This window comes from Nycticebus coucang, chromosome 13, assembly GCF_027406575.1.
Source record: "Nycticebus coucang isolate mNycCou1 chromosome 13, mNycCou1.pri, whole genome shotgun sequence".
In the NCBI taxonomy this organism is placed as follows: Eukaryota; Metazoa; Chordata; class Mammalia; order Primates; family Lorisidae; genus Nycticebus; species Nycticebus coucang.
This window is the reverse complement of record NC_069792.1, coordinates 23,598,745-23,625,123: the sequence shown is the minus strand read 5'-3', so window position 1 is coordinate 23,625,123 and position 26,379 is coordinate 23,598,745. Positions and strand designations below refer to the sequence as shown.

The window sequence follows — 26,379 nt, the reverse complement described above, 5'->3', positions numbered from 1 at the left end:
TTGCTGTGAGCTGTGTGTTGCCACGACACTCTACCGAGGGTGATAAGGTGAGACTCTGTCTCTACAAAAAAAAAAAAAAAAAAAAAAAGAAAGTTGTTGCTGACTTTTAGAGTTTAAAATAGAAATCTAGAATTCTTATGATTAATTTATCTCATCCACAACACATTCAATTGTTTTGTATTTCCCCTAGTAATCTAGTTATTATTTAGAGCTATTCTAGTAGGAACCAATGTTAATTATGACAAAATTCAGACTAGGGTGATTGACAGGTAAAAAGTATACAAAAAAGTGATAGTTGGTATCCCACACATCCAGATGGTATTAATTTTGGTTCCCTTCGTCATAGCATTGTCTTGAGTCATGACCAGTGAGAGTTACGACAAAAATCTACGAGAAAAGTTAGCCATAGCACTTACCCACTGCTAAAATCTACTAACGAAAACCAAGACGTTGGGTTGGTTCATATCTGCTTTTGATTGGCTTGGTCACAACAGTGTTTCCTTTATTTAACATTTATTTAATTTTCATGTCCTATCATTCAACAAATGAGTTTCACTGAAATTGTGCTGCTTGCCTCTTATTATTTCTTTCAACGTTAATGTAATCCATATTTACATCCAAGTGATTTTGTGCTAACATCCAATCTTTAGGATAAAGAAGTCTAGAGAGACGTGCACGATGGCACCATTGCAGGAGAAATCCAAAGGTAGGCTGGCTCAGTCTTTTTTCCATCACATGTCTTGAGGTGCCACATACTTACCTATTTTATTTTTTGAATTTCCCTTCTTTCCTTTGATTTAATTGTCTTTGTTTTGTTACTACTTCTTCTAAGCTTTGTTTCTTTTATAAACTTAGTGGATGGTAGGCTTATTATAAATATATCTTTTATAATCTCAGAACTCTGGAATAGGCTCTTATCATGCCTTACATGGGTCATTACTAGCTTGCAAATTGGTCTTTTTGTTTTGAGTCTCTGACCTTTGAAATCCTCAACAAAAGCCTAAAACATTGACCTCTAATCATATTACTCTCCTGAAAAAGTCCCTCATCACCCACTGATTAAAGTATGAACTCTTTAGCCTTGAAATGAATGCTTCCCAACTTTCAGGTCTAGCTTTATTCTCTAATTAGCATTTTTATGAATCTTGTATATCTATGACATCCAATTACAGAAATTTATCTATATACTACCAGTTTTGGTCCCCCCCAAACTACTCTTAAGTCAAGGTATTCCTAAGTCCATGGTAACTAAGTGGGTTTGCTGCAGCAAGGTATATTTCTACCACAGTCAAAGTATGAGTTTGTCCTTAAAAGCTTAAAAATCAGGAGCTCCCATATCCACAATTCTGATACATTTGATCAGAACTTGTTTTTTAAAAATACACATAGAAAGGCAGTGCCCGTAGCTCAGTGGGTAGGGAGCTGGCCACATACACCAGAGCTGGTGGGTTCGAACCAGGCCTGGGCCAGCTAAACAACTCCAAGAAAAAAATAGCCTAGTGTTGTGGTGGGCGCCTGTAGTCCCAGCTACTTGGAAGGCTGAGGCAAGAGAATCGCTTAAGCCCAAGAGTTTGAGGTTGCTGTGAGCTATTACACCAAGGGTATGTTGCCCCAAGACAACATAGTGAGACTCTGTCTCAAAAAAAAAAAAAAATACATAGGGCGGTGCCTGTGGCTCAAAGGAGTGGGGCGCCAGCCCCATATGCCAGAGGTGGCGAGTTCAAACCCAGCCCCTGCCAAAAACAAACAAAAAAAATGAAAAAACCCTCACCAAAATACACATAGAAAAATTTGTTGAGGCAGGTAGTTATACTTTCTAATGTTGTCTACAAGATGGTAGAGAGTTTCCTGTCATTCTGGTTATTGCTACAGCCCTTCCGTGTGTTATGGATTCATGGGGCACTAGACTAAGGGAACCAGAAAGGGCATGTGACACATGCATATGTCTACCATATACGTTCTGTTACAGACTCTTAGTTATTTCTTGAAGTAATCTTACCCAAAGTTAATGGTAAAGATTCTTGAACTATATAGTCAAAACTTCCATTGTGTCAATTATGGTTTTTTTGTTTATTATCATCCAAGTCAGGGTTTTCAATGGTGGCAGTGTTAGCATTTTTTATTTATTTATTTATTTTTTATTTTTTTGTGGAGACAGAGTCTCCCTGTACCGCCCTTGGTAGAGTGCCGTGGCGTCACATGGCTCACAGCAACCTCTAACTCCTGGGCTTACGCGATTCTCTTGCCTCAGCCTCCCGAGCAGCTGGGACTACAGGCGCCCACCACAACGCCCGGCTATTTTTTTGTTGCAGTTTGGCCGGGGCTGGGTTTGAACCCGCCATCCTCGGTATATGGGGCCGGCGCCCTACTCACTGAGCCACAGGCGCTGCCCTTTTTTTTTTTTTTGAGACAGAGTCTCACTATGTCACCCTCAGTAGAGTGCAGTGACGTCACAGCCTCCCAAGTAGCTGGGACTACAGGCGCCTGCCATAACGCCCAGCTGTTTTTCTTTTTTTTTTTATTATTTTTATTTTTTTACATATTTTTTTTTCTTTCTTTCTTTCTTTATTTTTTTCATATTTTTTTTTTTTATTGTTGGGGATTATTGAGGGTACAATAAGCCAGGTTACACTCATTGCAATTGTTAGGTAAAGTCCCTCTTGCAATCATGTCTTGCCCCCATAAAGTGTGACACACACCAAGGCCCCACCCACCCCCCTCCTTCCCTCTTTCTGTTTCCCCCCCATAACCATAATTGTCATTAATTGTCCTCGTATCAAAATTGAGTACATAGGATTCATGCTTCTCCATTCTTGTGATGCTTTGCCCAGCTGTTTTTCGTTGCAGTTGTTTAGCTGGCCTGGGCTTTTTTCAATAAATTGAGTCTTCAGTAAATACTTTTTTGAAAATTATTTTCCTTCAGAGAAAAGAAAGAACTTTACAAGAAGGAAGTTCATTCATTCACTCACTAAATATGAATTAAGTATCTCAATGTGTCAGACATTGTTCTAGGTGCTTGGGCTTTGGGTACAAATCCCAAGATCACTGCCCTGCTATAGCTTACAGCTTGCTGTAAGGATATAGCCTCTGAACACGAAATATAATAAATGAATCTGTTGTATAGTTTACATTATAAGGTAAGTAAGTATGAGAGAAACACAAAAACTAAAAATACTAAGTCGATCATCTTCTATGCCCGGGAAGCAGGATTCTCAGTGTGGAAGAAGGAAAACACATGTAATATAGGACAGAGTGGGAAAATTCCCGTTCTATTAATGTGAATAGGAAATACCAGTATGAACTCATGGGGAATCTTGTCTTAAAAAGATGCCTTTCTCCCTTTCTCTCTCTGTCTCTCTCTTTCTCCCTGTCTATATCCCAGCTCTATTCTTTGAAAAGGCTACAAACAATGACCCCCATCACAATGAGCATCCCTAGTGTGCAGATTGTTCTTGAAATAGTCTCCCACTGCATTGTCTGTTACCAAGTCAAGAGAGGAAATATGTAAGGTGAGCCAGCAACGTCTTGTCATTATAATTAGCAGGCAAGCTGTTGAAGAGATCTCTAGAATCATGTCAAAAGGCCTCAAGAGCAAAGCTGAGGAGGTTTCCACTGACCCACTTTGGGACACTATACCTACAGTTTTCTCAACATTTTATTAGGAAAGGTTTCATGCATAGAGCAAAGTATATAACCCTTCCTCCCCCTCCCTAGATTTTACTGTTCATATGTCACCAGACTGTGGTGTGTTTATTACATCCATTCAGCTAGCCAAAAAAAAAAAAAAAACTAAAAATAAGGTAAGGGAAATCAGGAGATCTGGGTAGAGAATAGTGATTTACAATTTTAAATAGGATAGTCAGAGTAGGTTTAACTGAGACAGTAATACTTGCACAAAGACTTGAAAGAGATGAGTTAAGTCATTCTCTTGGGCCCACCAAAGGCCCAATCCAAGGTGGTGCCTGGTCTGTTGGAAGAACAAGAGCCCAGTGTCACTAGGTGTAAAAGATGAAGAGAAATAATGAAGTAACTGATCATGTGGGTCTTAGACAGAATTTCTCATTTAACTCTGTTTGAAATGAGGAGCTGGGTGGCACCAGGGTAGGGCACCCCATATACTGAAGGTGGTGGGTTCAAACCTGGCCCTGGCCAAACTGCAGCAGCTGGGCATTATGGTGGACGCCTGTAGTCCCAGCTACTCAGGAGGCTGAGGCAAGAGAATCGCTTAAACCCAGGAGTTGGAGGTTGCTGTGAGCTGTGACGCCTGGGAGACATAGTGAGGCTCTGTCTCTGAAAAAAAAAAAAAAGAAAGAAAGAGCCATTGAATGATGTTTAAAAGAATGATTTTAATGTGGTCTAAGTTTTTAAAGGATTACTATGGCAAATTTCATCTATTTCAATAGTTGCACATTTTATTTATTTATTTTTTCATTTTTTGATGTTTTTAATTTTTATAGGATGTTAATTAAGCCTCACAGTCACTAAGCAATTTTTAAACATACTTTTGACTTCATAAATGGAGTCATTCATCTTCAAAACATGACCAATTTCAGAATCCATTAAAAATTTTACTTGAGGGTGGCGCCTGTGGCTCAAAGAGTAGGGCGCCGGCCCCATATGCTGGAGGTGGTGGGTTCAAACCTGGCCCTAGCCAAAAACTGCAAAAAAAATAAAAAAATAAAAATAAATTAAAAAAAAAATTTTACTTGAATTATGTTTTCCAAAAGAGAGGGTTCTGTGCTAGCCATCTTTGAAGGTTTTCTTACCATTTTAGAACCATATTAGCTGGAATGAACATTTCAGATGTTGGTGTCATCTGGGCCTGCAACACAGCAAATAATGAAGCAAAATTGTAGAAGTTGTCCAACATCTTTTGTGTGAACTGAGTGAATGAATCAACTGAGGATACAGCAGCATTGCCTACAGGAGTCTGCTGAGCCAGACTGTCTAATAATTCCACTGAAATTCCAAGCTGAGCAACAGATGGAGTTCGGACAATATTCATGGCTCCTATTTTCTTTTATTTTTTGACACAGAGTCTTACTCTATTGCCCTAGGTAGAGTGCCATAGTGTCATAGCTCACAACAACCTCAAACTCTTCGGTTCAAACTATCCTCTTGCCTCTGCCTCCCAAGTAGTTGGGATACAGGCACCCACCACAACACCCTACTAGTTATTCTATTTTTGTAGAAATGAGGTCTTGCTCTTATTCAGCCTGGTCTCAAACTCCTAAGCTCAGGCAATCTACTTGCCTTGGCCTCTGGAATGCTAGGATTATAGGCATGAGCCATCGCACCCAGCTAATAGTTATACCTTTTAAAAAATGATCTTGAGAACTTTCTTCTCTGGCTATAATGGACAAGTTTTTGTCACACCATCTTTACCAGTAGATAAGATTGGAGAAGCTGACATCCTGAAGAAATAACCAAAGAAAAGGAGCCCCAAATTTTGCAAGCAGTTTCCCCTCTATGTGTTTATTCCCAAGTAGTTATGTGCAAGTCAATGTTTTAGGAAATCAAGCAGAAAAGAGCTTCCAAGAGGCTTAAGAACTGAGCAGAGATTTTGGTAACATAGCCTTTTCTGTGAAGACAGAGATGGGAGTTTAGGACTGCCAAGATGGAGGGTCCTTGGTAAACACCCCCGGCTTTCAATTAAAATTCCTATAGGAATTACACCTATCATCCTAGTGCTTTGGGAAGCCAAGGAAGGAGATCACTTGAGGCCAGGAGAGGAGGCTAGGATGGGAAGATTGCTTGAAGCCAGGAGTTTGAGGTTACAGTAACTTATGATTGGGCCTGGGCCACTGCACTCCAGCCCTGGATGACAGGGCAAGATTCTGTCTTAAAAAAACTTGTGGCTCAGCGAGTAGGGTGCTGGCCCCATATGCCGAGGGTGGCGGGTTCGGACCCAGCTCCGGCCAAACTGCAACAGAAAAATAGCCGGGCGTTGTGGCGGGCGCCTGTAGTCCCAGCTGCTCAGGAGGCTGAGGCAGGAGAATCGCATAAGCCCAAGAGTTAGAGGTTGCTGTGAGCCGTGTGACACTACGGCACTCTACCCGAGGGTGGTACAGTGAGACTCTGTCTCTACAAAAACAAAAACAAAAACAACTTTTTTTTTTGCAAGAGGGACTTTACCTACCAAATGCAATCAGTGTAACCTGGCTTATTGTACCCTTAATGAATCTCCAACAATAAAAAACAAAACAAAACCTTTTTTTTTAAATAAAAAAATCCAAAAACCTCAGTAAAACCTAGTCTGTACTGAATTAAAGTGATCTTCCTATCACAAGAAATTTAAATTCTCTCTGAGGACTGTAAGATGGACCAGAGCTTTATAGCTCTTCACATATAGTGTCTAACATTCAATCACAATTTACCAAGCATACGGGGGAAATAATGACAAAAACCAAGAGGAGAAACAGATGACAGAAGCAGACCTACAAATGATCCATGCATCTTAGTTTGTTTGGGCTGCTATAACAAAATACTATAAACAATGGCTTATAAACAACAGAAATTTATTTCAGTTAGTATCTTAGTAACATGGCTGTGTTTGGCTTTAAATCAAGCTAAAAAATGTAATCTATACCTGGATGACCATATGCCCAATTAAAATTCTGTTATGGAAGAAAGAGTAAAAAGTTTTTTTTTTTTTTGTGGAGATAGAGTTTCACTTCATAGCCCTCAGTGCAGTGCCGTGGCATCACACAGCTCACAGCAACCTCCAACTCCTGGGCTTAGGCAATTCTCCTGCCTCAGCCTCCTGAGTAGCTGGGACTACAGGTGCCCGGCTATTTTTTTGTTGCAGTTTGGCTGTGGCTGGGTTTGAACCCACCACCCTCGGTATGTGGGGCCGATGCCCTGCTCATTGAGCCATAGGCGCTGCCCAAGAGTAAAAAGTTTTGAGAGTTTAGCTAATGATTTGCCATAATTCTTTTGAAATTAAGATTTCTTTTCTTTTTTTTTTTTTATTGTTGGGGATTCGTTGAGGGTACAATAAGCCAGGTTACACTGATTGCAATTGTTAGGTAAAGTCCCTCTTGCAATCATGTCTTGTCCCCATAAAGTGTGACACACACCAAGGTCTCACCCCCCTCCCTCCGTCCCTCTTTCTGCTTCCCCCCATAACCTTAATTGTCATTAATTGTCCTCATATCAAGAATTTAAGATTTCTATAATTAAGAAAATGCCAGGAAGGCTATGTTAAAAAAAAAAAAAAAGACTCTGTCTCTACAGAAAAAAAAAAAAGAAATTAGGATTTCTAGATTTCTTTCTTTTTTTTTTTTTTTGTAGAAACAGAGTTTCACTTTATTGCTCTTGGTAGAGTGCCGTGGCGTCACACAGCTCACAGCAACCTCCAACTCCTGGGCTTAGGAGATTCTCCTGCCTCAGCCTCCCGAGTAGCTGGGACTATAGGTGCCCGCCACAACACCCGGCTATTTTTTTGTTGCAGTTTGGCCGGGGAGGGGCTTGAACCCGCCACCCTCCGTATATGGGGCCAGTGCCCTGCTCACTGAGCCACAGGCACCGCCCAAGATTTCTAGATTTCTATTATAGGTATTTGGAAATGTAATTAATTTTTACAATTTGATCTTATAACCATCCACCTTCCTTTTTTGTTCTGTCCTTCTCTGGATTTAGTGTCAAGATTTTAATGGCCTAATGGAATGAATTAGGGACTATTTCCTCTCTTCTATTTTCTGAAGGCTATGACCTAAAATTAGAATGACCATTCTTTCTTGAAAGTCTAATAAAATTTATTTGTAGGGCAGCATCTGTGGCTCAGTGAGTAGGGCACCGGCCCCATATATCAAGGGTGGAGGGGTTCAAACTCGGCCCTGCCCAAACTGCAACAAAAAAATAGCTGGGTGTTGTGGCGGGCACCTGTAGTCCCAGCTGCTTAGGAGGCTGAGGCAAGAGAATTGCCTAAGCCTAAGAGCTGGAGGTTGCTGTGAGCTCTACTGAGCACTCTACGGCACTCTACTGAGGGTGGTAAAGTGAGACTCTGTCTCTTCATAAAAAAAAAAAAAAAATTTGTAAAGTTATTTGGGTTGCTTATGTTCGTCGGGAGAATCTTTAATGTTGATTCAATCATTTTAACTTTAGGACTCTTAAGGCATTCTGATCCTTCAATTAATTTTGGTAAGTTACATTTTTTAGCAAATTTTGTTTTTTTGTCTAAGTTTTAAAATTTGTTGATATAAAGTTTAGTCTTTGATTTATCTGTAACCCTGTCCCTCTTTTCCTAATATGGTATGTAGGTGCTTTTTTCTAGTCTTGCCAGATGCTTTCCTTTTTATTAATTTTTTTTTTGAGACATAGTGTCACTATGTTGCCCTCGGTAGAGTGCTGTGGTGTCACAGCTCACAGCAACCTCAAACTCTTGGGCTTAAGTGATATTCTTTTTTTTTAACTAAATCGTAGCTGTGTACATCAATATGATCATGGGGCACCATACATTAAGTGATATTCTTGCCTCAGCCTCCTGAGTAGCTGGGACTACAGCCACCGCCACAACACCTGGCTATTTTTTGGTTGCAGTTGTCATTGTTCTTTAGCAGGCCTGGCTCGACTCAAATGCGCCAGCCTCAGTGTATGTGGCTGGTGCCCTACTCACTGAGCTACGGGTGCCAAGCCATTATTAATCTTTTCAATGAAGAACTTTTGTCTTTTTAAAAAAAGTCTTCCATTGTAACTTTGTTTTCTACTTCATTGAGATTTTTTTTCTCTTTCCTATATTACCTTTTTTCTTTCCTTTCTTTCTTTTTTTTTTTTTTTGTTTACTTGTGTATCTTCTACCTAGCCTATAAAATATAAAATATAGGCTAGGTAGAAGATACACAAGTACATTTTCAACCTTCTTTACTAACACAGAAATTTTAGGGTATAAATCTCCCTGTGTACAACTTTTTCTGCATCACACAAGTTTTGTGAAATTTATAATTTAGTTACAAGTTTTTAAAATTCTTATTATGATTTCCTTTTTGACTGATGAATAATTTATAATATGTATAAATTTCTACATATTTGAGAATCTTTAATTTACTGTTAACAACTTATAAGTTAATTGCATTTGTCTATATAATACTGATTCTTTGAATTTTTTTCAGGTTTGCTTAATGCCTGGAATCTAGTTTTTTTGTTGCTGGAGGGTCTTTTAAAGTGTCAGGTCCATTATACTGCTAAGAACAGGAGTCCTGATCATATTCTCAATTCTCAACTCTCTCTGAACTTCTCACTCATATTGCACCTGCAAACAAAACAAAACAAGCAAAAAATAAAAACCGCAAGGGAGAATAGAAGACAGGGATTTTATTTTATTTTTTTGACACTTGAAACTGTTTGAAATTAAATAACAGTATTTTAAAGCAATGTGGGTCAGTATATTATTTTCAAAGACTTATGTGTTTCTAAATAGAAATATTTTCACATATTTATATATTTAGAGGCAATAGGTAGTGCTTACATAGGAACTTTGAGTTTGAGATCTGGGTTTCAGTCCTGCCTCTTGACTGTTACTGGTGCTCATAGCACATTCCTTAACCTCCACAGATTCTTTTTAAAATCTATAATTTGAGATAGGATTTGTTATTTGGATAAAATAAATGTAAAGTATCTGACAAGGATCACTCAATAAATGTTATCTATTATTATTACTATCACTCTATAATGGAAGCTTGATTAATGCTATTTCAGTTAAGTGAATGATTTATTTTGCTTTACGATTTTACTATTTTACTTAGCACTTATGGGAAATGATTGTATTTGAAGAAAATAACTTGATAAGCATGTAAAGTATGAAATGAGTTAATTATTTATGCAGATTGAGCCTTTTACTTTGGAATAAAGTCCACAGCTATCCCATGTTTTAGAAAGTACATTGCAGAATCAGATTTACTTTTATATAATTAAATATAAGCCTTTAATTAATTTTTTTAGTTAAGTATTTTCTGAGGTGACTTGCTATCACTGTCACAGTTACTTTAGAAAGTAAGCATTGGGGTGGCGCCTGTGGCTCAGTGAGTAGGGCGCCGGCCCCATGTGCCGAGGGTGGCGGGTTCAGACCCAGCCCCGGCCAAACTGCAGCAGAGAAATGGCCGGGCGTTGTGGCGGGCGCCTGTAGTCCCGGCTGCTCGGGAGGCTGAGGCAAGAGAATCGCGTGAGCCCAGGAGTTGGAGGTTGCTGTGAGCCGTGTGACGCCACGGCACTCTACCCGAGCGCGGTGCAGTGAGACTCTGTCTCTACAAAAAAAAAAAAAAAAAAGAAAGTAAGCATTGGTATTTACAGTTCAAAGTGTATGTCATATGAAGACCTAGTAGTGTTTAATAGTCATTTGAGGAACATATATTTCACTCACACTATATTTCATAGAAGATTATTCATCTGTGCTCAACTTAATTTTAATAGTTTATTACCACCACCACCACCCCCAGGTTGTAGCTTTAGTGATCCTCTCACTGGAGCACCATCCCAATACTTACAGAGGCTTTCCAGAATGGCCATTTTGGAATATAATACCATTCGCCAGGAAGCAGCCAGAAAATCAAAAAAAGGCAAGAAACAAGAACTACGAGATTGCTGATAAATATCACAGAGTGTGATGCATTTTTCACTGATTTTTAAAGGATATATTTTTGTTTTCTTCTATTTTTTAATATGTGATATGATCATAATGATATACATTAAAATTGAAATGTAAATAGGAAATAAATATTTTGTGTCACGGAACAATTTGTATTTTGTTAATGTTACAGAGACATTTAAATGATGGTTTATAGGAACATAAGCATAAGATAAATTATATTCCATGAATTTCATACATATTGATTATGTCTTTTGATTCCATTTGCTAAATATTTTTTGAGTGCCTGTCCTGTGTAATGAAATTTACAAGCTGCTGCAGAAGCTTTGAGGAAAAAGGAGTCCTTATTGCTAAGGTTAGAAGGGGGTCAGTAAGAACCCCTCCTTTTCCTTGCTTGAGTTTAGAAACAGTGTGAGATAAGTATTCAAGCAATGAAGATCAAAATATTAGCTTGGTTTTTTGATGAAACACGGATGGGAAACCCTGTCTTGAGTGTGTGGCACCAATAGTCCTCCCAAGCCTGAGCTTCCGAATGGGTCAGAGGTGACACCCGGGCAGTGCTAACAACCTCAGGCCTATTGGCCCATTAGCGTCTGTACTGCCAGCATGACAGGCAGATCCCAGGGAGGAAAAGTGGCTGGGGAGTGATCCCCAAACTCTTCCTCAAGAAAGCGTGAGGAGTGGGGAGAAGTGTTGCATCTGTATACCTTCCAGAGAAAGGGGAGACAAGAAGGATACCAGTGACCCCAAGGAGAGTGGGTTCCAGGCCACAAGAGGACCATAGAATGTTACAGAAGGTCAGAAACAGGGCAGTGATATCCAGTAGGGTGTTCAGAGAAAGCATCATGGAAAATGTGATGTTTGAAATGGGCCTTAAAGACAGGAGAGATGGAGATCGCTTGAGCTCAGGGGTTCAAGACCAGCCTGAGCAAGAGCAAGAACCCCAAAGGCAAAGAAAAGAGACAGGAGAGATGAAAGGAGAAGATATTTTTAGAAAGAGAGGAAAACATAAGTAAACACATCGTCTGATTTGGGAATGATGATGCGCTTGACCAGAGCACCAGGTAAGATAGAGCAAGCATCATGAATTCAGACTTAATGTAGGCACCATTACCAGAAGGAGGGACATGGTCAGGTGAAGGCTGTGGTGCCTGGCACTGTTTCTACAAGCCAAGGGCACTGCTGCCTGGCTCCTGCTCTTTGTCATGTAGGCCCAGCGTGCCAGGCATTTCAACTTTTCATGAGAAGCCAGAATCTGGATTTTTATGTGAAAACTTCCAATGTATACATCTTAGCCACTAATTTAAAATAAGCAACTAATTAAAAACTTACGAAGCCGCTCTCGCTGGGTCGCTCGGGTCGGCTTTGGTCGCTGTGGGTCCCGCTCTCCCACCCCCGCCAACTGCCGCTCGGGCCTCTGCAGCTGCCGCGCCGCTTCCTCGCTCCCTCGATCGTACGTCTTCCCCGACGCAGCGCCGGGACGACCCCGCCGCGCGCATGAGCCGGTCCTCGGGCCGCAGCGGCTCCAGGGACCCCTCAGGTGCTCACGCCTGGGTGCGTCAGACGCCGTCTCCGCAGCCGCCGCTGCCTCCCCGGTCCCGGGGAGGCGGAGGGGGGTCCCCAGGGGGCGCCCGGGCCTCGCCCACCACGCAGCCGCCGCGGCTCCTGCCGCCCTCGGCCACGGGTCCCGACGCGACAGTGGGCGGTCCAGCGCCCACCCCACTCTGCCCCCCTCAGCCACAGCCTCGGTCAAAATGAAGCCGGAGAACAAGTACCTGCCCGAACTCACGGTGGACAACGACTCGCTGGACCCGTCCTTCCCTCACGCCGTGCAGCTGCTGACCGCAGAAATTGAGAAGATTCAGAAGGGAGATTCAAAAAAGGATGATGAGGAGAATTACTTGGATTTATTTTCTCATAAGAATATGAAGCTGAAAGAGCGGGTGCTGATACCTGTCAAGCAGTATCCCAAGTTCAATTTTGTGGGGAAGATTCTTGGACCACAAGGGACTACAATCAAAAGACTGCAGGAAGAGACTGGTGCAAAGATCTCTGTGTTGGGAAAGGGCTCAAAGAGAGACAAAGCCAAGGAGCTGCGCAAAGGTGGAGACCCGATATATGCCCACTTGAATATGGATCTACATGTCTTCATTGAAGTCTTTGGACCTCCATGTGAGGCTTATGCTCTTATGGCCCATGCCATGGAAGAAGTCAGGAAATTTTTAGTACCACATATGATGGATGATATCTGCCAGGAACAATTTCTAGAGCTGTCATACTTGAATGGAGTACCTGAGCCTTCTCGTGGACGTGGGGTGCCAGTGAGAGGTCGAGGAGCTGCACCTCCCCCTCCACCTCTTCCTAGGGGCCGTGGTGTTGGACCACCTCGTGGGGCTTTGGTGCGTGGTACTCCAGTGAGAGAAGCCATCACCAGAGGTGCCACCGTGACTCGAGGCGTGCCACCCCCACCTACTGTGAGAGGTGCTCCAACACCAAGAGCATGAACAGCAGGCATCCAGAGAATACCTTTGCCTCCACCCCCTGCACCAGAAACATATGAAGAATATGGGTATGATGATACATATGCAGAACAGAGTTATGAAGGCTACGAAGGTTATTACAGCCAGAGCCAAGGGGATTCAGAATATTATGACTATGGACATGGGGAGGTTCAAGGTTCTTATGAAGCTTATGGCCAGGACGACTGGAATGGGACAAGGCCATCACTGAAGGCCCCTCCAGCTAGGCCAGTGAAGGGAGCATACAGAGAGCACCCATATGGACGTTATTAAAAACAAACATGAGGGGAAAATATCAGTTATGAGCAAAGTTGTTACTGATTTCTTGTATCTCCCAGGATTCCTGTTGCTTTACCCACAACAGACAAGTAATTGTCTAAGTGTTTTTCTTCGTGGTCCCCTTCTTCTCCCCACCTTACTCCATTCTTAACTCTGCATTCTGGCTTCTGTATGTAGTATTTTAAAATGAGTTAAAATAGATTTAGGAATATCGAATTAATTTTTTAAGTGTGTAGATGCTTTTTTCTTTGTTGTTTAAATATATAAACAGAAGTGTACCTTTTATAATAAAAAGTTGAGTAAAAAAAAAAAAATCCACAAACCCGTTAGTTTCAAAAATAACATTGCTTGCTTAAAGGTTCTGAAGTAAAGACTTGTTAACTTTCTCTTAGTTTTGATTTGAGGCATCCCGTAAAGTTGTAGTTGTAGAATCCCAAACTAGGCTACATTTCAAAATTCAGGGCTGTTTAAGATTTAAAATCACAAATGTTAACGGCAGTAGGCGCCACCATGTAAAAGTGAGCTCAGATGTCTCTAAAAAAAAAAAATGTTTCCTTTAAAAACACATGGCGGTTGAATCTTAAGGCTCAATTTTAATACGAAAGATCCTAATGAATTAAATAGTCAATGCAATTTTTTAACGTTAATTGATACTTAAAAAAAAAAAACAAAATTAGGCTTGTAAAACTGACTTTTTCCTTACGTGGGTTTTGAAATCTAGCCCCAGACATACAGTGTTGAGAGATACTTAGAGGGAGAGGGAATAGGTTTTGAAAAGGTTGATGGGGCCCGGGGATGGCTACCTGCATTGATTTTGATACAGAGCTTTTTAGCCACAATCTTTCAGTCATAGTACTGACAGTTAAAATTTCAGTGTTTAAGAAGACAAGTATTTTGTCCATCTGAGATTCTGCACTCCACAAAAAGCTCACTTGGACGCTGAGGCCAAAAGCTGATGATTTTCTTAAGTTGACACCTGTTAATATTGAACTATTCCCAAGTTAGTCAAGTATGTCTCAACACTAGCATGATATAAAAAGGGACACTGCAGTTGAATGAAAAAGGAATCAAAATCCACTTTGTACATAAGTTAAAGTCCTACTTGGATTTGTACTGTCCTCCCATTTTGTTCTCGGGAGATTAAATGCTACATGTGTTAAGTCTGCCTAAATAGGTAGCTTAAACTTATGTCAAAATGTCTGCAGCAGTTTGTCAACAAAGTTTAGTCCTTTTTTAATCAAAGTAAAAAAAAAAACAAACTTACGAAGCCATTGTATGGGCCAAAAAAAATTAACACGTGCAAGCCAGATTTGGCTTTGTGTGGCCGTTCACTTACAACCCCAGGGAAAAGGAATATAGGGCAATGGGGCTTAAAAGACAACTTGATGACAGTTGATAGAAAACCTCCATGCTAAATGTGAGTTTAGGTTTAATCTGTTTCCCAACTGGAGATCTGAGAATGAAAGTAAATAGTTGCTTCTGTGATTTGGGAAGATTCATCCCAGTGTAACTGGTGGGCCAGATGCAACGAGAGGACACAGAAAGTTGGGAAACCACTTAGGAGATTCTTATAGAAATGAAGGGAAGAATCTGTCCACAGGAGGAGAGAAGCAGGAATGAGAAGAAAGGCCCTTCTTAACTAGGACAGCAGGCAGAGGACTTAAGATTGACTGTTTGGATATGGGGTATTAGGAAAGGAAGAAGCAAAACCAGCTTAAATTTCAAATCTTAGGAGAAGATGCTAGTTTGGGGGAACAAGGGGATATAGGTCAGTCATTATGGAAAAAGATGTTGACTAGAATTAGAACTTTAAGAAACTTTTGCATAACAAAGACTGAGTTTTCTCAGTGGACAGGAGAGAGACCAAATTCATAGGGATGGGAGGAAGGAAGAAGACAAAAGAAGGAGAAAGAGGAACTATCACAGACATAGAATAATGGGCATGTTCTGTGTTCTTGCGTACATGAGTTTGTACACGTTATTATGATGCATTGGCTCCCAGAAGGATGACTACATAAACTTAAGTGGGTATATTTATTTGTGCTTCCATCTGAATTTTGCTTGAGATTGATTTAGATATTGCCTGTATCTTTTCAATCTTTGGATCACCTCCCCCAAGTGTGGTCAATCATTTAAGCAATAGCAAGCTGGCAGAAGGTTATTCTAAAACAAAAATTTGAAGAATTCTTTTTTAGAGGAACACTTCTCAACACCTTAGATAATCAGATGGATTTCATATATTGAACTACTGTGTACTCTACACATCTAATACAAGCCTTATGAAAACCCTAAAAAGTAAATAGGTGATATGATTCCTGCTTTATAAATGAATTAAATTTAGGGTCTTTATTTTATATTAGGTCTCTAGCCAACAAGTGGGAGGCTTCTAAGATTCTAACCTACTAGAATTCAAAGTTCACAATCCTAAACTCCATGAAATACTAATTTTAAAAACCCTAAATTTAGATGATACATATAATGAAGTTTTTCTTTTTTGGTTCTTTGGGGTTTTTTTTGAGACAGATTCTCATTATGTTGCCCTCAGTAGAGTGCTGTGGCATCACAGCTCACAGCAACCTCAAACTCTTAGGCTCAAGCGATTCTCTTACTTCAGCCTCCCGTGGCTGGGACCACAGGCACCTGCCACAATGCCTGGCCTTTTTTTTTTTTTTTTTGGTTGCAGTTGTCATTGTTGTTGAGCAGGCCCAGGCCAGGGTCAAACCCGCCACCTTCGGTATATGTGGCTGGTGCCCTACTCACTGAGCTACGGATGCTGAGCTGCATATAATTATGTTTTAATAACCTAAAGTTCAGGGCAAGATAGTATTTCCACAGACAAAAATATCTCTTAAGACTGAGTTGAGTTCCTGAGTTAGGACACTAACACATCTTGAAGCATTTATGCCAGTAGAATGGAAAACTGGGATTGTGTACATGGATAATTATGTCTGCACTCCCACCCTCTAATCTTCCCTATTCAACTCAAGCCAATTCAAGACAGGAGTGGAATGCTTATGGAATGTTTGTTTCTTTTTAATAAATGAGATGTGTTGACAATAATGAATCACTTTTTTAGCCTTGGCATTCCATTTAATTTAACTTATGTTTTTCATTAAATCTTTCCAAAAAATCTACAGACTCTACTTCTTTAAATTACATGTACTTTTTGTGTTCCTTGTGAAGTTCCTAACAAAACCAGAATATATTTAAATACACGGAAAGTTCAAATCACCCCCAAGTAAGGTAAATCCAAAATTTGGAGATAAGGATGAGATGCCAACTTCTGATGTTGCAGCTATCATGGGTGTTAAACTTGTGTTTGGGATTGAATACAATCTTTTCAGAAAGGACTCTTCTGCATTTGTGATTTGGACATTCCTCCGGTATAAGCAACATCAATCATAATCTTGGGAAACTGTGCCTTGTGATAAATATTTAGGATAGAAAGACAGAGTTTTGATTTTAGACTGAGAAAACAGTTCTTTACAAAGAATAATTGCTTCAGTGAAGGACAAATCATGAGTCAATGATAGTTTCAAAGAAATTTCCTAAGACTCACTTCCTTTCTCTATTTCTCCACTGACCAAGCAGCCTTCTAATATGTAATTTAGACTCCTGAGTGAACATAATACATCGACGAAAAGCAGATACCTTCTTTGGATGGCATGCAGATCTAGGATGGGGTATGTTAATTAACGGGTTGCTATTCTGATTCATAGTACCTGTAAATTTGGTTGATGTGAATTGGTACACAGATCCTGATCATTAAACAAATTGAAGGCTTTTTTAAATTAAAAAATCATTTTAGTAATTAAAAATATATATACACATTTTTTAGAAATTTCAGCAATATAGCGCAGTATAAAAAGTCTAAAATCACCTCAAATCTTACTACTTACACAATAATGTCAAGTGAACATCTTTCTCTGCATCTTTGCAGATAGATGAAAAACACTTCAAAGTGGGATGATCCCATTGATGCTATGTTTGAATAAAGTTATTCAACTTAATTTTTACTCTGATATAAGAAAAACCTATGTGAAATAGAGGAATTTGCTTAAATTCAAATATTATTAATTTTAAAATTATATATTATAAATCTATATTTAAATCCATGTTAGATTCATTTCTATTTTTTTTTTTTTTGAGACAGAGCCTCATGCTGTCACCCTGGGTAGAGTGCTGTGGCATCACACCTCACAGCAAGCTCTAAACTCCTGGGCTCAAGCGATTCTCCTGCCTCTGGCTCCCAAGTAGCTGGGACTACAGGCACCCGCCACAATGCCTGGCTACTTTTTGGTTGCAGCCGTCATTGTTTGGCGGGCCCGGGCTGGATTTGAACCTGCCAGCTCAGGTGTACGTGGCTGGTGCCTTAGCTGCTTGAGCCACAGGCACCGAGCCTAGATTCGTTTCTAAATCTAGATCTGATCTAGATTTCTGTCTCTTTCTTTCTTTCTTGTCTTACTTTGTCACCCTCAGTAGAGTGCCATGGTATCATTAGCTCACAGTAACCTCCAACTTTTGGGCTTAAGAGATTCTCTTGACTCAGCTTTCCAAGTAGCTGGTACTACAGGTGCCCGCCACAATGCTCAGCTATTTATTTTTTTATTGTTGTTGCAGTTATCATTGTTGCTTTAGCTGACCCAGGTTGGGTTTGAACCCACCAGCCTTGGTGTATATGGCTGGTATCATAACCACTGTGCTCCAGGTGCTGAGCCAAAGCTTGGATATTTTTAGAAATGAGGTCTCACTCTGGCTCAGGCTGGTCTCGAACCTGTGAGCTCAGGCAATTCAGCCTGAGCCTCAGCCTCCCAGAGCGTTAGGATTACAGGCATGAGCCACTGTGCCTGGCCTAGATTGTCTTTCTTAAAACATTCCTCTACAAAGCCTTTTTAAAAAACATTTCAGGATATTATGGAGGTACAAATGCTTCGGTTACATGAGTTGCTTTTATGTAGAGTCACAGTTATAAGAGAGCCTCTCCCCCAGATAGTAGCATCGTACCACTTAGACATGCATTTACCCCTCCCTTTTCATCCCCTCTCACCTGCTTGCTTTCCATTGAGTTTTACTACCAAATGTGTACATGAGTGTTGATGAATTAGTTCCTATTTAATAATGAGTTCGTGTGGTGTTTGTTTTTCCATTCTTATGACACTTCATTCAGAAGAATGGTCAGCAGTTTCAACCAGGCTGTTAGTTCGCCATCTTTTATTATGGCTGAGTAGTACCCCGTGATGTACATATACCACATTTTTTAAATCCACTCATGAATTGATGGGTCTTGGGTTGATTCCACATTTTTGCAATTGGGAATTATGCTGCAATAAATGTTTGAATGCACATGTCTTCTTGATAAAATGGCTTTTTTTCCTTTGGGTAAATACCCAGTGATGGGATTCCTAGATCAAATGGTAGGTCTACTTTTAGTTCTTTGAGGAATCTGCAGGCTTTTCAAACTGAAGTATACATCCAGATCTCCTGGAGAACTTGTTAAAATCTAGATTCCTGTAGGTTTAGAGTGGAGTCAAAGAGAATCTTCATTTCTAAAAGCTCCCAGCCGACCACACTTTCAGTAGACCTGCCTTAGTACCATCTGTATCTGGAGCTACCTAGGGAACTTTTTCCGACTACCACTCTCCAGCCTCTACCCCTAGAGACACTGATCTAATTGGCTTGAGGTGGCCTATTGAACGTGTATAATTTTTTAAAGATGCTGGGGGATCCTAATTTGCAGTTAGGCCTAAGAACTACTGTTGTGAGGTTGCGAGAGTATGAAAAACACTTAGAGATTGGAATGGCCATTTTTCTTCCCATCAGAGCTTTGTGGTTGTTATTTCATTGTCTTCTGGCATTAATTGTTGCTGTGGAAAAATCTGATTCCTCGGGCGGTGCCTGTGGCTCAGTCAGTAAGGCGCCAGCCCCATATACCGAGGGTGGCAGATTCAAACCCGGCCCCAGCTGAACTGCAACCAAAAAAAAAAAAAAAAAATCTGATTCCTCACAATGTTTTATCCCTTAGATTATTTGCCATTCCTGCCTGGATGTCTGAAGATTTTCTTTATTCTTGAAACTAAACCAGAATATGATTCACTGTAGGTTGTACCAGTTCAAAATGTCCTGGAACATGGTATGTTCTTTCAAGGCTGCAGATTCAATTCTTTCTGCATTTTTTAAAAGTTTTCTTTTATTAAATCTTTGAATACTTACTCTTTCTGTTTCATATTTTTGAGTTCTCTACTTCAGGGGCACCAAAAATTGGGATCATCTTCATCTGTTCTACAGATCTGAAAAGTTGGAGAATAAGAGTTTGTCAATATTTTCCATTTTCTTCCTGATTGCTTAAATCTGTGCATTCACTGATGGTTATTTTAGCGTTTCTTCTAAGTCAGCAATTTTGTTTCTGTCTCTTTTCTTCCTTGCTCTTTCTAATTTATAAATTCAGTAGTGATATTATTTGTGTCTCAAATTTGTTGTCTTAGATCTACAATCACTTTTTATCTACTTCTATGTCCAGGGATTGGCCAACTCTTTTTGATGAAAAGCAACAGACTAAAAAATTTAGGCCTTGCAGACCAGTCTCTATTACAACCACTTAACTCTGACATTGTAGCGTGAAAACAGTTGTAGGCAATCTGTCATTAATGAGCATGACTGCGTTCCAATAAAATTTTATTTATAAAAACAAGGCACTGGCTAGTTCCTTGTCAGTAGCAGCAGTGTGTTTAGTACATAGTGTTCCTTTTGTAATTGTTAAAATGTTCCTCCACCCCCTTCCTAAGACAGCTCATAATTCATTGCCTCTGGGGTTAGTTTCCTAATTTTCCTGGGAGTGGGTGCTGCTTAAAACACTTTGTTTATGAGCAGAAGGATCATCACCAGGTTGATTTAATAAGAACTAATTATTTTTACATGTTCATTATGTGTAGGGCATTGTACTACATGCTTTTCATCTACCAACTTGGTGAATCTTCCCAACAACCCAGCTTTACAATCCCTACTCTACACATTCTCATTCCATTGCCCTGGGGGACTATTGCACACCTCTCTTCTCTTGGGAAGGTCACCCTCTCCCTCTGAGCTTCTCCTAACTTCACTGAGAAAGCGGAAGCATCCAGTAGGGATCTTGCCTTTACTCCAAACCCTAATCTATGAACCCTTCTGCCTCTGTACTCCCACGAGTACTACCCATGTTCCTACAGGGAAGCCCTTCTCTTGCTCAGCAGATACATGTTTATCTCCTCTCACTCTAGCAATCATATCCCCAACCAGCACAATCTCCCCTCCTAATCCCATCATTTTCACTAGCATAAAATCTTGCTCCAAAATTGTCTTAAATGAACACACAAGGAAACATTTTGTGATCTGCAACTCCATTTATTTGTTTCCCTTCACAGCAAAACTCCAAAGAGTGCTGTGTGCTCAGTCTCCCTTCCTCAATGCCCTTTCTCTCTTGAACCCATGCCATTGGCCTCCCCACTCCACTGAACAGCACTTGCCAAGGTGTCTAGTCACCTCCCTGTTACCAAAGCCAATGACAATTCCCAGTCCTTGTTTGATCTCTCAAGCAGCTTTTGACATAGTTGCTCTCTCTTTTCTTTATGGAGGCTTCCAGAGCATTCTCTTCTCTTCATTCTCCTCCTGACTTTCATGCCACTTCCTATAACAAAATCTACAGCTAGAGAAGTGGCTTAGGTGGGACTGGGGCTCCTCAAAGAGACGCCTTCCTTATTTCTAAGTCCCTGGTGCTAGCACTGGGCCTAACACCCAGTGTGAACTGAGAAGAATCTAGTGTTTTGCAAGAAGGATGTCAGAGCTAGAGGTTAGTGATGATGAGATAGTTCAATCCAGACGCACTGGACTCTTCAAGTAATGCGAGCAAGATGGGACCAACTAATGGAATTTCCAAGGAGTGGGGAACAGGTAGGAGACCCAGACATGTGAGTGGCAAGCTTAGGTTAGGACCTCACAGAAGGAGGAAATTGACCCTAGTCTGGCAGGCACTCTCTTATAAGGCTAACAATCTGTAGCTGAGAGCCCATTTCCTGGTCTTTAGTCTTAGGACAGGTTTCCCGGGAAGCAGGCTCCTCATTGAAGCTTAGTGTGCAGGAGTTTTACCAGCAGTGCTGCTGTCAGTAACAGTCCTGAGGAGGAAAGCAGGCAGGATAATTGGTCAGAGGACTTGAACGGCAGTGAGGTCTCAGCGAAGGCTTTCCTGAACCCTATGTGGATCTGCAGATCTGGAAAAGACCTGCAGGGTTATGCCATCTGGAAGCAAAGAGATTCACCTTTAATAAACTCCAGCCTTCCCTGCACTGATCAGTCACTGGATCATGGGGTGCGACACTCAGTTAATGTGGTTCTCCTCTGCTGAGGGAAATTTCTGGGGTGAATGTGGTTCTCTTCTGCTGAGGGGCTGTGGGGTGAATAACACCTGTCAACAACTGGTGAATGAGTACTGCCCTAAAGGGGAGATCTGGGGGCAAAGCACAGTAGCCATCACCCTTTCTCCAGAGAAACTGCAGCACAGTATTAAGAAGGGAATGAAGACAAGACCACGAGTTCAGGAAGAAGATGGCTGGATCATGTATGGGTAGCAATCCCATTAGGAAATGGCAGAAATGCACAGCCTTTATGCACAGGGTTAAGGAAGCAGATAAGATTGTGATGTACCCAGAGCCTGACACTGCAAAGCCATTACAACCCTTAGGGCTAAGGGGTCAAAGGGAAGGAAATAGCATCACCTGATCCCAGGGGGAAGTGTTGCTGGGAAAAAGAGCTGCATGGGAGGACCTGTGGTTATGAGGACTGCCAGAGGTGGGATGCCATGGGGAGCAGGCATGTCCCCACTCCTTCCACCTCCTGCCAGTACCTGCCAAGGCCAACCCCAGTTCGAAGTCAGTCAATAATGGAGTATGGATGATGCATTCCATGGAAATCACCTTCTTGGAGTATGGAGGATGAAGAGAGAACAGATCTGGGGTAACCAGATGGAGAACAACTTACAAAGATAACAAGGTAAAAGCAGTCCGGGGGTTATACAGCAAGGGTCAGGGCAAGTGACACTGGGTATGGTGCTGCTCTACCTTCCTTCCAGGCTTTCCTACCAACTGAGACTGAGTCTGGGGTGGTCCCTGATATGTGGATTGGACCCAAAGCTGGGGGAGTAGATGTGTGCAAAATCGAGCAATAGGTTGGGCTAAATTGTCTCAGATGGAAGGAAGGTCCCAGATGGAAGGGTCAGGGTCTGAAGGAAAGGAAGAGAATATAAACTTAAGATGGTGAGAAAGCAAGAAAGCCCCCAAGGATTCAGAGGCCATTGACCCCTGCCCCCAGTTCCCACCAATTCTGCTGCTTTTTCTGGTCCCAGTGAGGCCTCCAGCACAGACATCAGATGGGGCCTAGATCTTCCTTCCGGCAGCACTTGCACAAGTGAACCTGAATCTGCCCTTCAGCCTGAATACTCGGTGGGATGCGGGGAGAAGGGTTTGGAGAGCAGGCAGCCTGGGACACGCGGGACTGAGAGCAGCACCTCTGCACAGCCCCGCACCATATAAACAGTCTCGCCAGCATCTGGTAATGGAATTTCAAGGAGAGGGCAACAGGCAGGAGACCCAGATAGTGGGTCCAAATGGTGGCAGAAAAGATTTTTTACTTTTTCCATACAGTTGACGTGAATTGAGCACCCAGGAATCCTGTCTTCATGGTCTCCTGTTTTTAACCCCTCTGGTTTCCCTTCTCTCCAGCCTGGGCAACAGGAGGTCAAGGCTCTGGAGGTTCCTTTTCTTGAGGAGATGGAAGGCAGCAGCTTGTGAATAGTCCTCTCCCTTAGGGACAGGCTTGGTCTTTCAGGTTTTTCATGGTGGAGCGCCTGCATGGCAAACATGAGTCCCTCTGGGTAAATGAGGCCACTCCCATGGCACTACTATGATGTGGGAACCAAGCGAAGCTCCCTTCCCACCATGGGCGTGGCCAGGAATGCAGGAAGGGGGTGAGTGAGATCAAAAGTCTTGTCTTCCCACTCTAGAAACACTAACAATGATTGTCACTCTAGCGGTGAATGACTGAGCAGTGGCTCATCTATGGAGTGGCTCTCCAGGTACATATTAGATGCAGGTTGAGCACTCCTAATGGGAAAACTTGAAATCCAAAATACTCCCAAATTCGAACCTTTTTGAGTATTGACATGATACCACAAGTGGAAAATTGCACCACTCTGATCAGTCAGCAGCCATCAACCTTAATGCAAGACCCTCTTCCAGCATAAAGAAGATTATGATGTGGTGGGGCTCAGACAATCCTTTAGCAAAAAACTATTTTTAAATTAGGGGTCTACTGTACTTGTGTTTTAGAAATAATACTATTGCGGGCGGCGCCTGTGGCTTAGCAGGCAGGGCGCCAGACCCATAGACCGAGGGTGGCGGGTTCAAACCCGGCCCCGGCCAAAACTGCAACAAAAAAATAGCCGGGCGTTGTGGTGGGCGCCTGTAGTCCCAGCTACTTGGGAGGCTGAGGCAGGAGAATCGCCTAAGCCCAGGAGTTGGAGGTTGCTGTGAGCTGTGTGATGCCATAAGCACTCTACCAAGGGCGATAAGGTGAGACTCTGTCTCCACAAAAAAAAAAAAAAAAGGAATAATACTATTGCACACCTAATAGACTATAGCGTAAGTACAATTTTTAGATGCACTGGGAAACCAAAAATTTTGTGCAATTCACTTTATTGTGATGTTTGTGATATTGTGGTGTCCTGGAACATAAACCTGAAATATCCTCCAGGTGCACCTATAATTGATGGGTCACTTAATCTTCACTAATTCCTCCCCCGTCACACCATTGAGGATTTCAAGCTTAGGGGAAGAAAGCCTTCCCATGACAGAAAATAAATAGGTATACTGTAGAACTCCAAATAATAGTTTAAAATTTAATAATAACTGGCATCTGCATAGTGATTTATGAATTGAACAACTTTTTGGACGGTGCCTGTGGCTCAGTGGGTAGGGTGTTGGCCCCATATACTGAGGGTAGTGGGTTCAAACCTGACCCCAGCCAAACTTCAACAAGAAAGTAGCCAGGTGTTGTGGCGGGTGCCTGTAGTCCCAGCTACTGGGAGGCTGAGGCAAGAGAATTAGGCCCAGGAGCTGGAGGTTGCTTAGAGCTGTGTGACACCACGGCTCTCTACTGAGGGCGATAAAGTGAAACTCTGTCTTTACAAAATAAATAAATAAATAAAATAATAAACAACTTTTTACTCACTGTTTTAGTCTGTTTAGAGCAGCTACAACAAATACCTGAGAGTGATTAATTTATAAGCAATAGAAATTCATTTCTCACAATTCTGGAGGCTGGAATGTCCAAGATCAAGGCACCAGCAGATTCCATGTCTGATAAGAGCCCCATCTCCACTTTCAAGATGATGCCTTGTTGCTGCGTCCTCCAGAGCAGAGAAACATTGTTCTCACATGGCAGAAGGTATGAGGACAAAAGGGATGGATCCCCTCCGTCATTCTTTTTTTTAGACGGAGTCTGACTCTGTCCCCCTGGGTAGAATGCCCTGGTATCATCACAGCTCACAGTACCTTAAACTCTTGGGCTCAAGTGATCCTCATGCCTCAGCCTCCCAAGTAACTAGGGACTACAGACACCTGCCACAATGCCTGGCTAATTTTTTCTATTTTTAGTAGAGATATGGTCTCGCTCTTGCTTGGGCTGGTCTTGAATTCCAAAGTTCAAGCAATCCACCTGCTTCAGCCTCCCAGAGTGCTAGGATTGCAGGTGTGAGCCACTATGCCTGGCCTGTCAATCCCTTTTATGAGAGTGCCTAATCTCATTCCTCCTGGCCTCATCCCCTCTTAAAGTCTCCTAATACTGTCACATTGGCAACATCTGAATTTTGGAGATGACATATTCCAATCCTGGTACTCATATGATTTCATCTGCCCATTGGAAGATGAGGTCACCAATGGGTGTAACACAATCTTGTGGATAAGGACAACAGAGACCTCTCACATCAAGTGGCTCCCTCGGTGTCACCCAGTTTCTAGGAGGCAGCTCCTCACAGCACTCTGTCACCAAGTCCATCATAGATGCATATAATTAGCTATATAATTTCAAGTGTTTAACATATCTTTGGTTCTGATTTTTCTGCATTTGAAATAAGGAGGACTGGCAGCACCTGTAGCTCAAGGAGCTAGGGCGCCAGCCACATACACTGGAGCTGGCAGGTTCGAATCCAACCCGGGCCTGCCAAATAACAATGACAACCACAACCAAAAAATAGCCAGGCATTGTGGTAGGCACCTGTAGTCCCAGCTACTTGGGAGTCTGAGGCAAGAGAATTGCTTAAGCCCAAGAGTTTGAGGTTGCTGTGAGCTATGAGTGCTATGGCGCCATAGAACTCTACCCAGGGTGACAGCTTGAGACTCTGTCTCAAAAAAAAAAAAAAAAAAAGAAAGAAAAAGGAAAAGAAAATAAGGAGGACTGCCACCTAGAATTATGAAGAGCTGGCTGTTACTTGAAAGGGTTTGGGGTGTTGACTGATGTCAGCAGACAGTCCAAGTCAGAAGAAAGCTGAATTAAGACCTGTTTTAGAATAAATATTTGAGATTCCTTGAACAGTTCTTGGCTTTTAATGTACGATGTTTCCAAAATGCTTACAGTCTGTACCCTGATTGATGCTTATGTTTAAAGAAGTATAGAAGTTGCCATCAGTACCTGGCGCTCCCATAGAGTATTAAGCTAAACACAGAAAATGTATGTGTTCACCATTACAGGCACAATTTACAGTCCTTGGAATACAAGTTAATATCTACACAAAACGGATATGTGAGGAGAGGAATGCTTTTGATTCATTGAGTGTTTTACATGTGCCATGTTCTAACCTGAAACTAGAGAGACTTCAGCCTGTAATTTTTCTATAACTATGAACCTGAAAGTAATCTGAGATAATGTGTGCATGAAAAGAGACCAAAAACCTATCTTTCAAAACCTTGATCTGGTGAA

General features: G+C 41.6%; 3 protein-coding genes across 3 annotated transcripts in view; all 3 read left to right on the top strand.

Annotated features, from left to right (window-relative positions):
- Positions 1-10,633, top strand: part of C13H8orf89 (chromosome 13 C8orf89 homolog) — a 51,500-nt gene extending 40,867 nt beyond the window's left edge. Inside the window, exons 4-5 of the mRNA XM_053558917.1 lie at positions 651-706; positions 10,434-10,633. Coding sequence (XP_053414892.1) covers positions 651-706; positions 10,434-10,582 — 205 coding nt within the window. The 3' untranslated portion in view covers positions 10,583-10,633. The remainder of the gene's footprint in view (positions 1-650; positions 707-10,433) is intronic.
- A 1,446-nt stretch (positions 10,634-12,079) lies between these two features.
- LOC128563541 (KH domain-containing, RNA-binding, signal transduction-associated protein 1-like) lies at positions 12,080-12,325 on the top strand (the record flags this gene model as incomplete). Its single annotated transcript, XM_053558918.1, has 1 exon — positions 12,080-12,325. A coding segment is annotated over exon 1 (246 nt), but the record flags the coding sequence as incomplete, so codon positions are not given.
- Positions 12,152-14,531, top strand: LOC128563537 (KH domain-containing, RNA-binding, signal transduction-associated protein 1-like). The gene is given in 1 exon segment (XM_053558914.1): positions 12,152-14,531. A coding segment is annotated over 1 exon segment (1,038 nt). The 5' UTR covers positions 12,152-12,336; the 3' UTR covers positions 13,375-14,531.
- Positions 14,532-26,379: the final 11,848 nt, after the last annotated feature.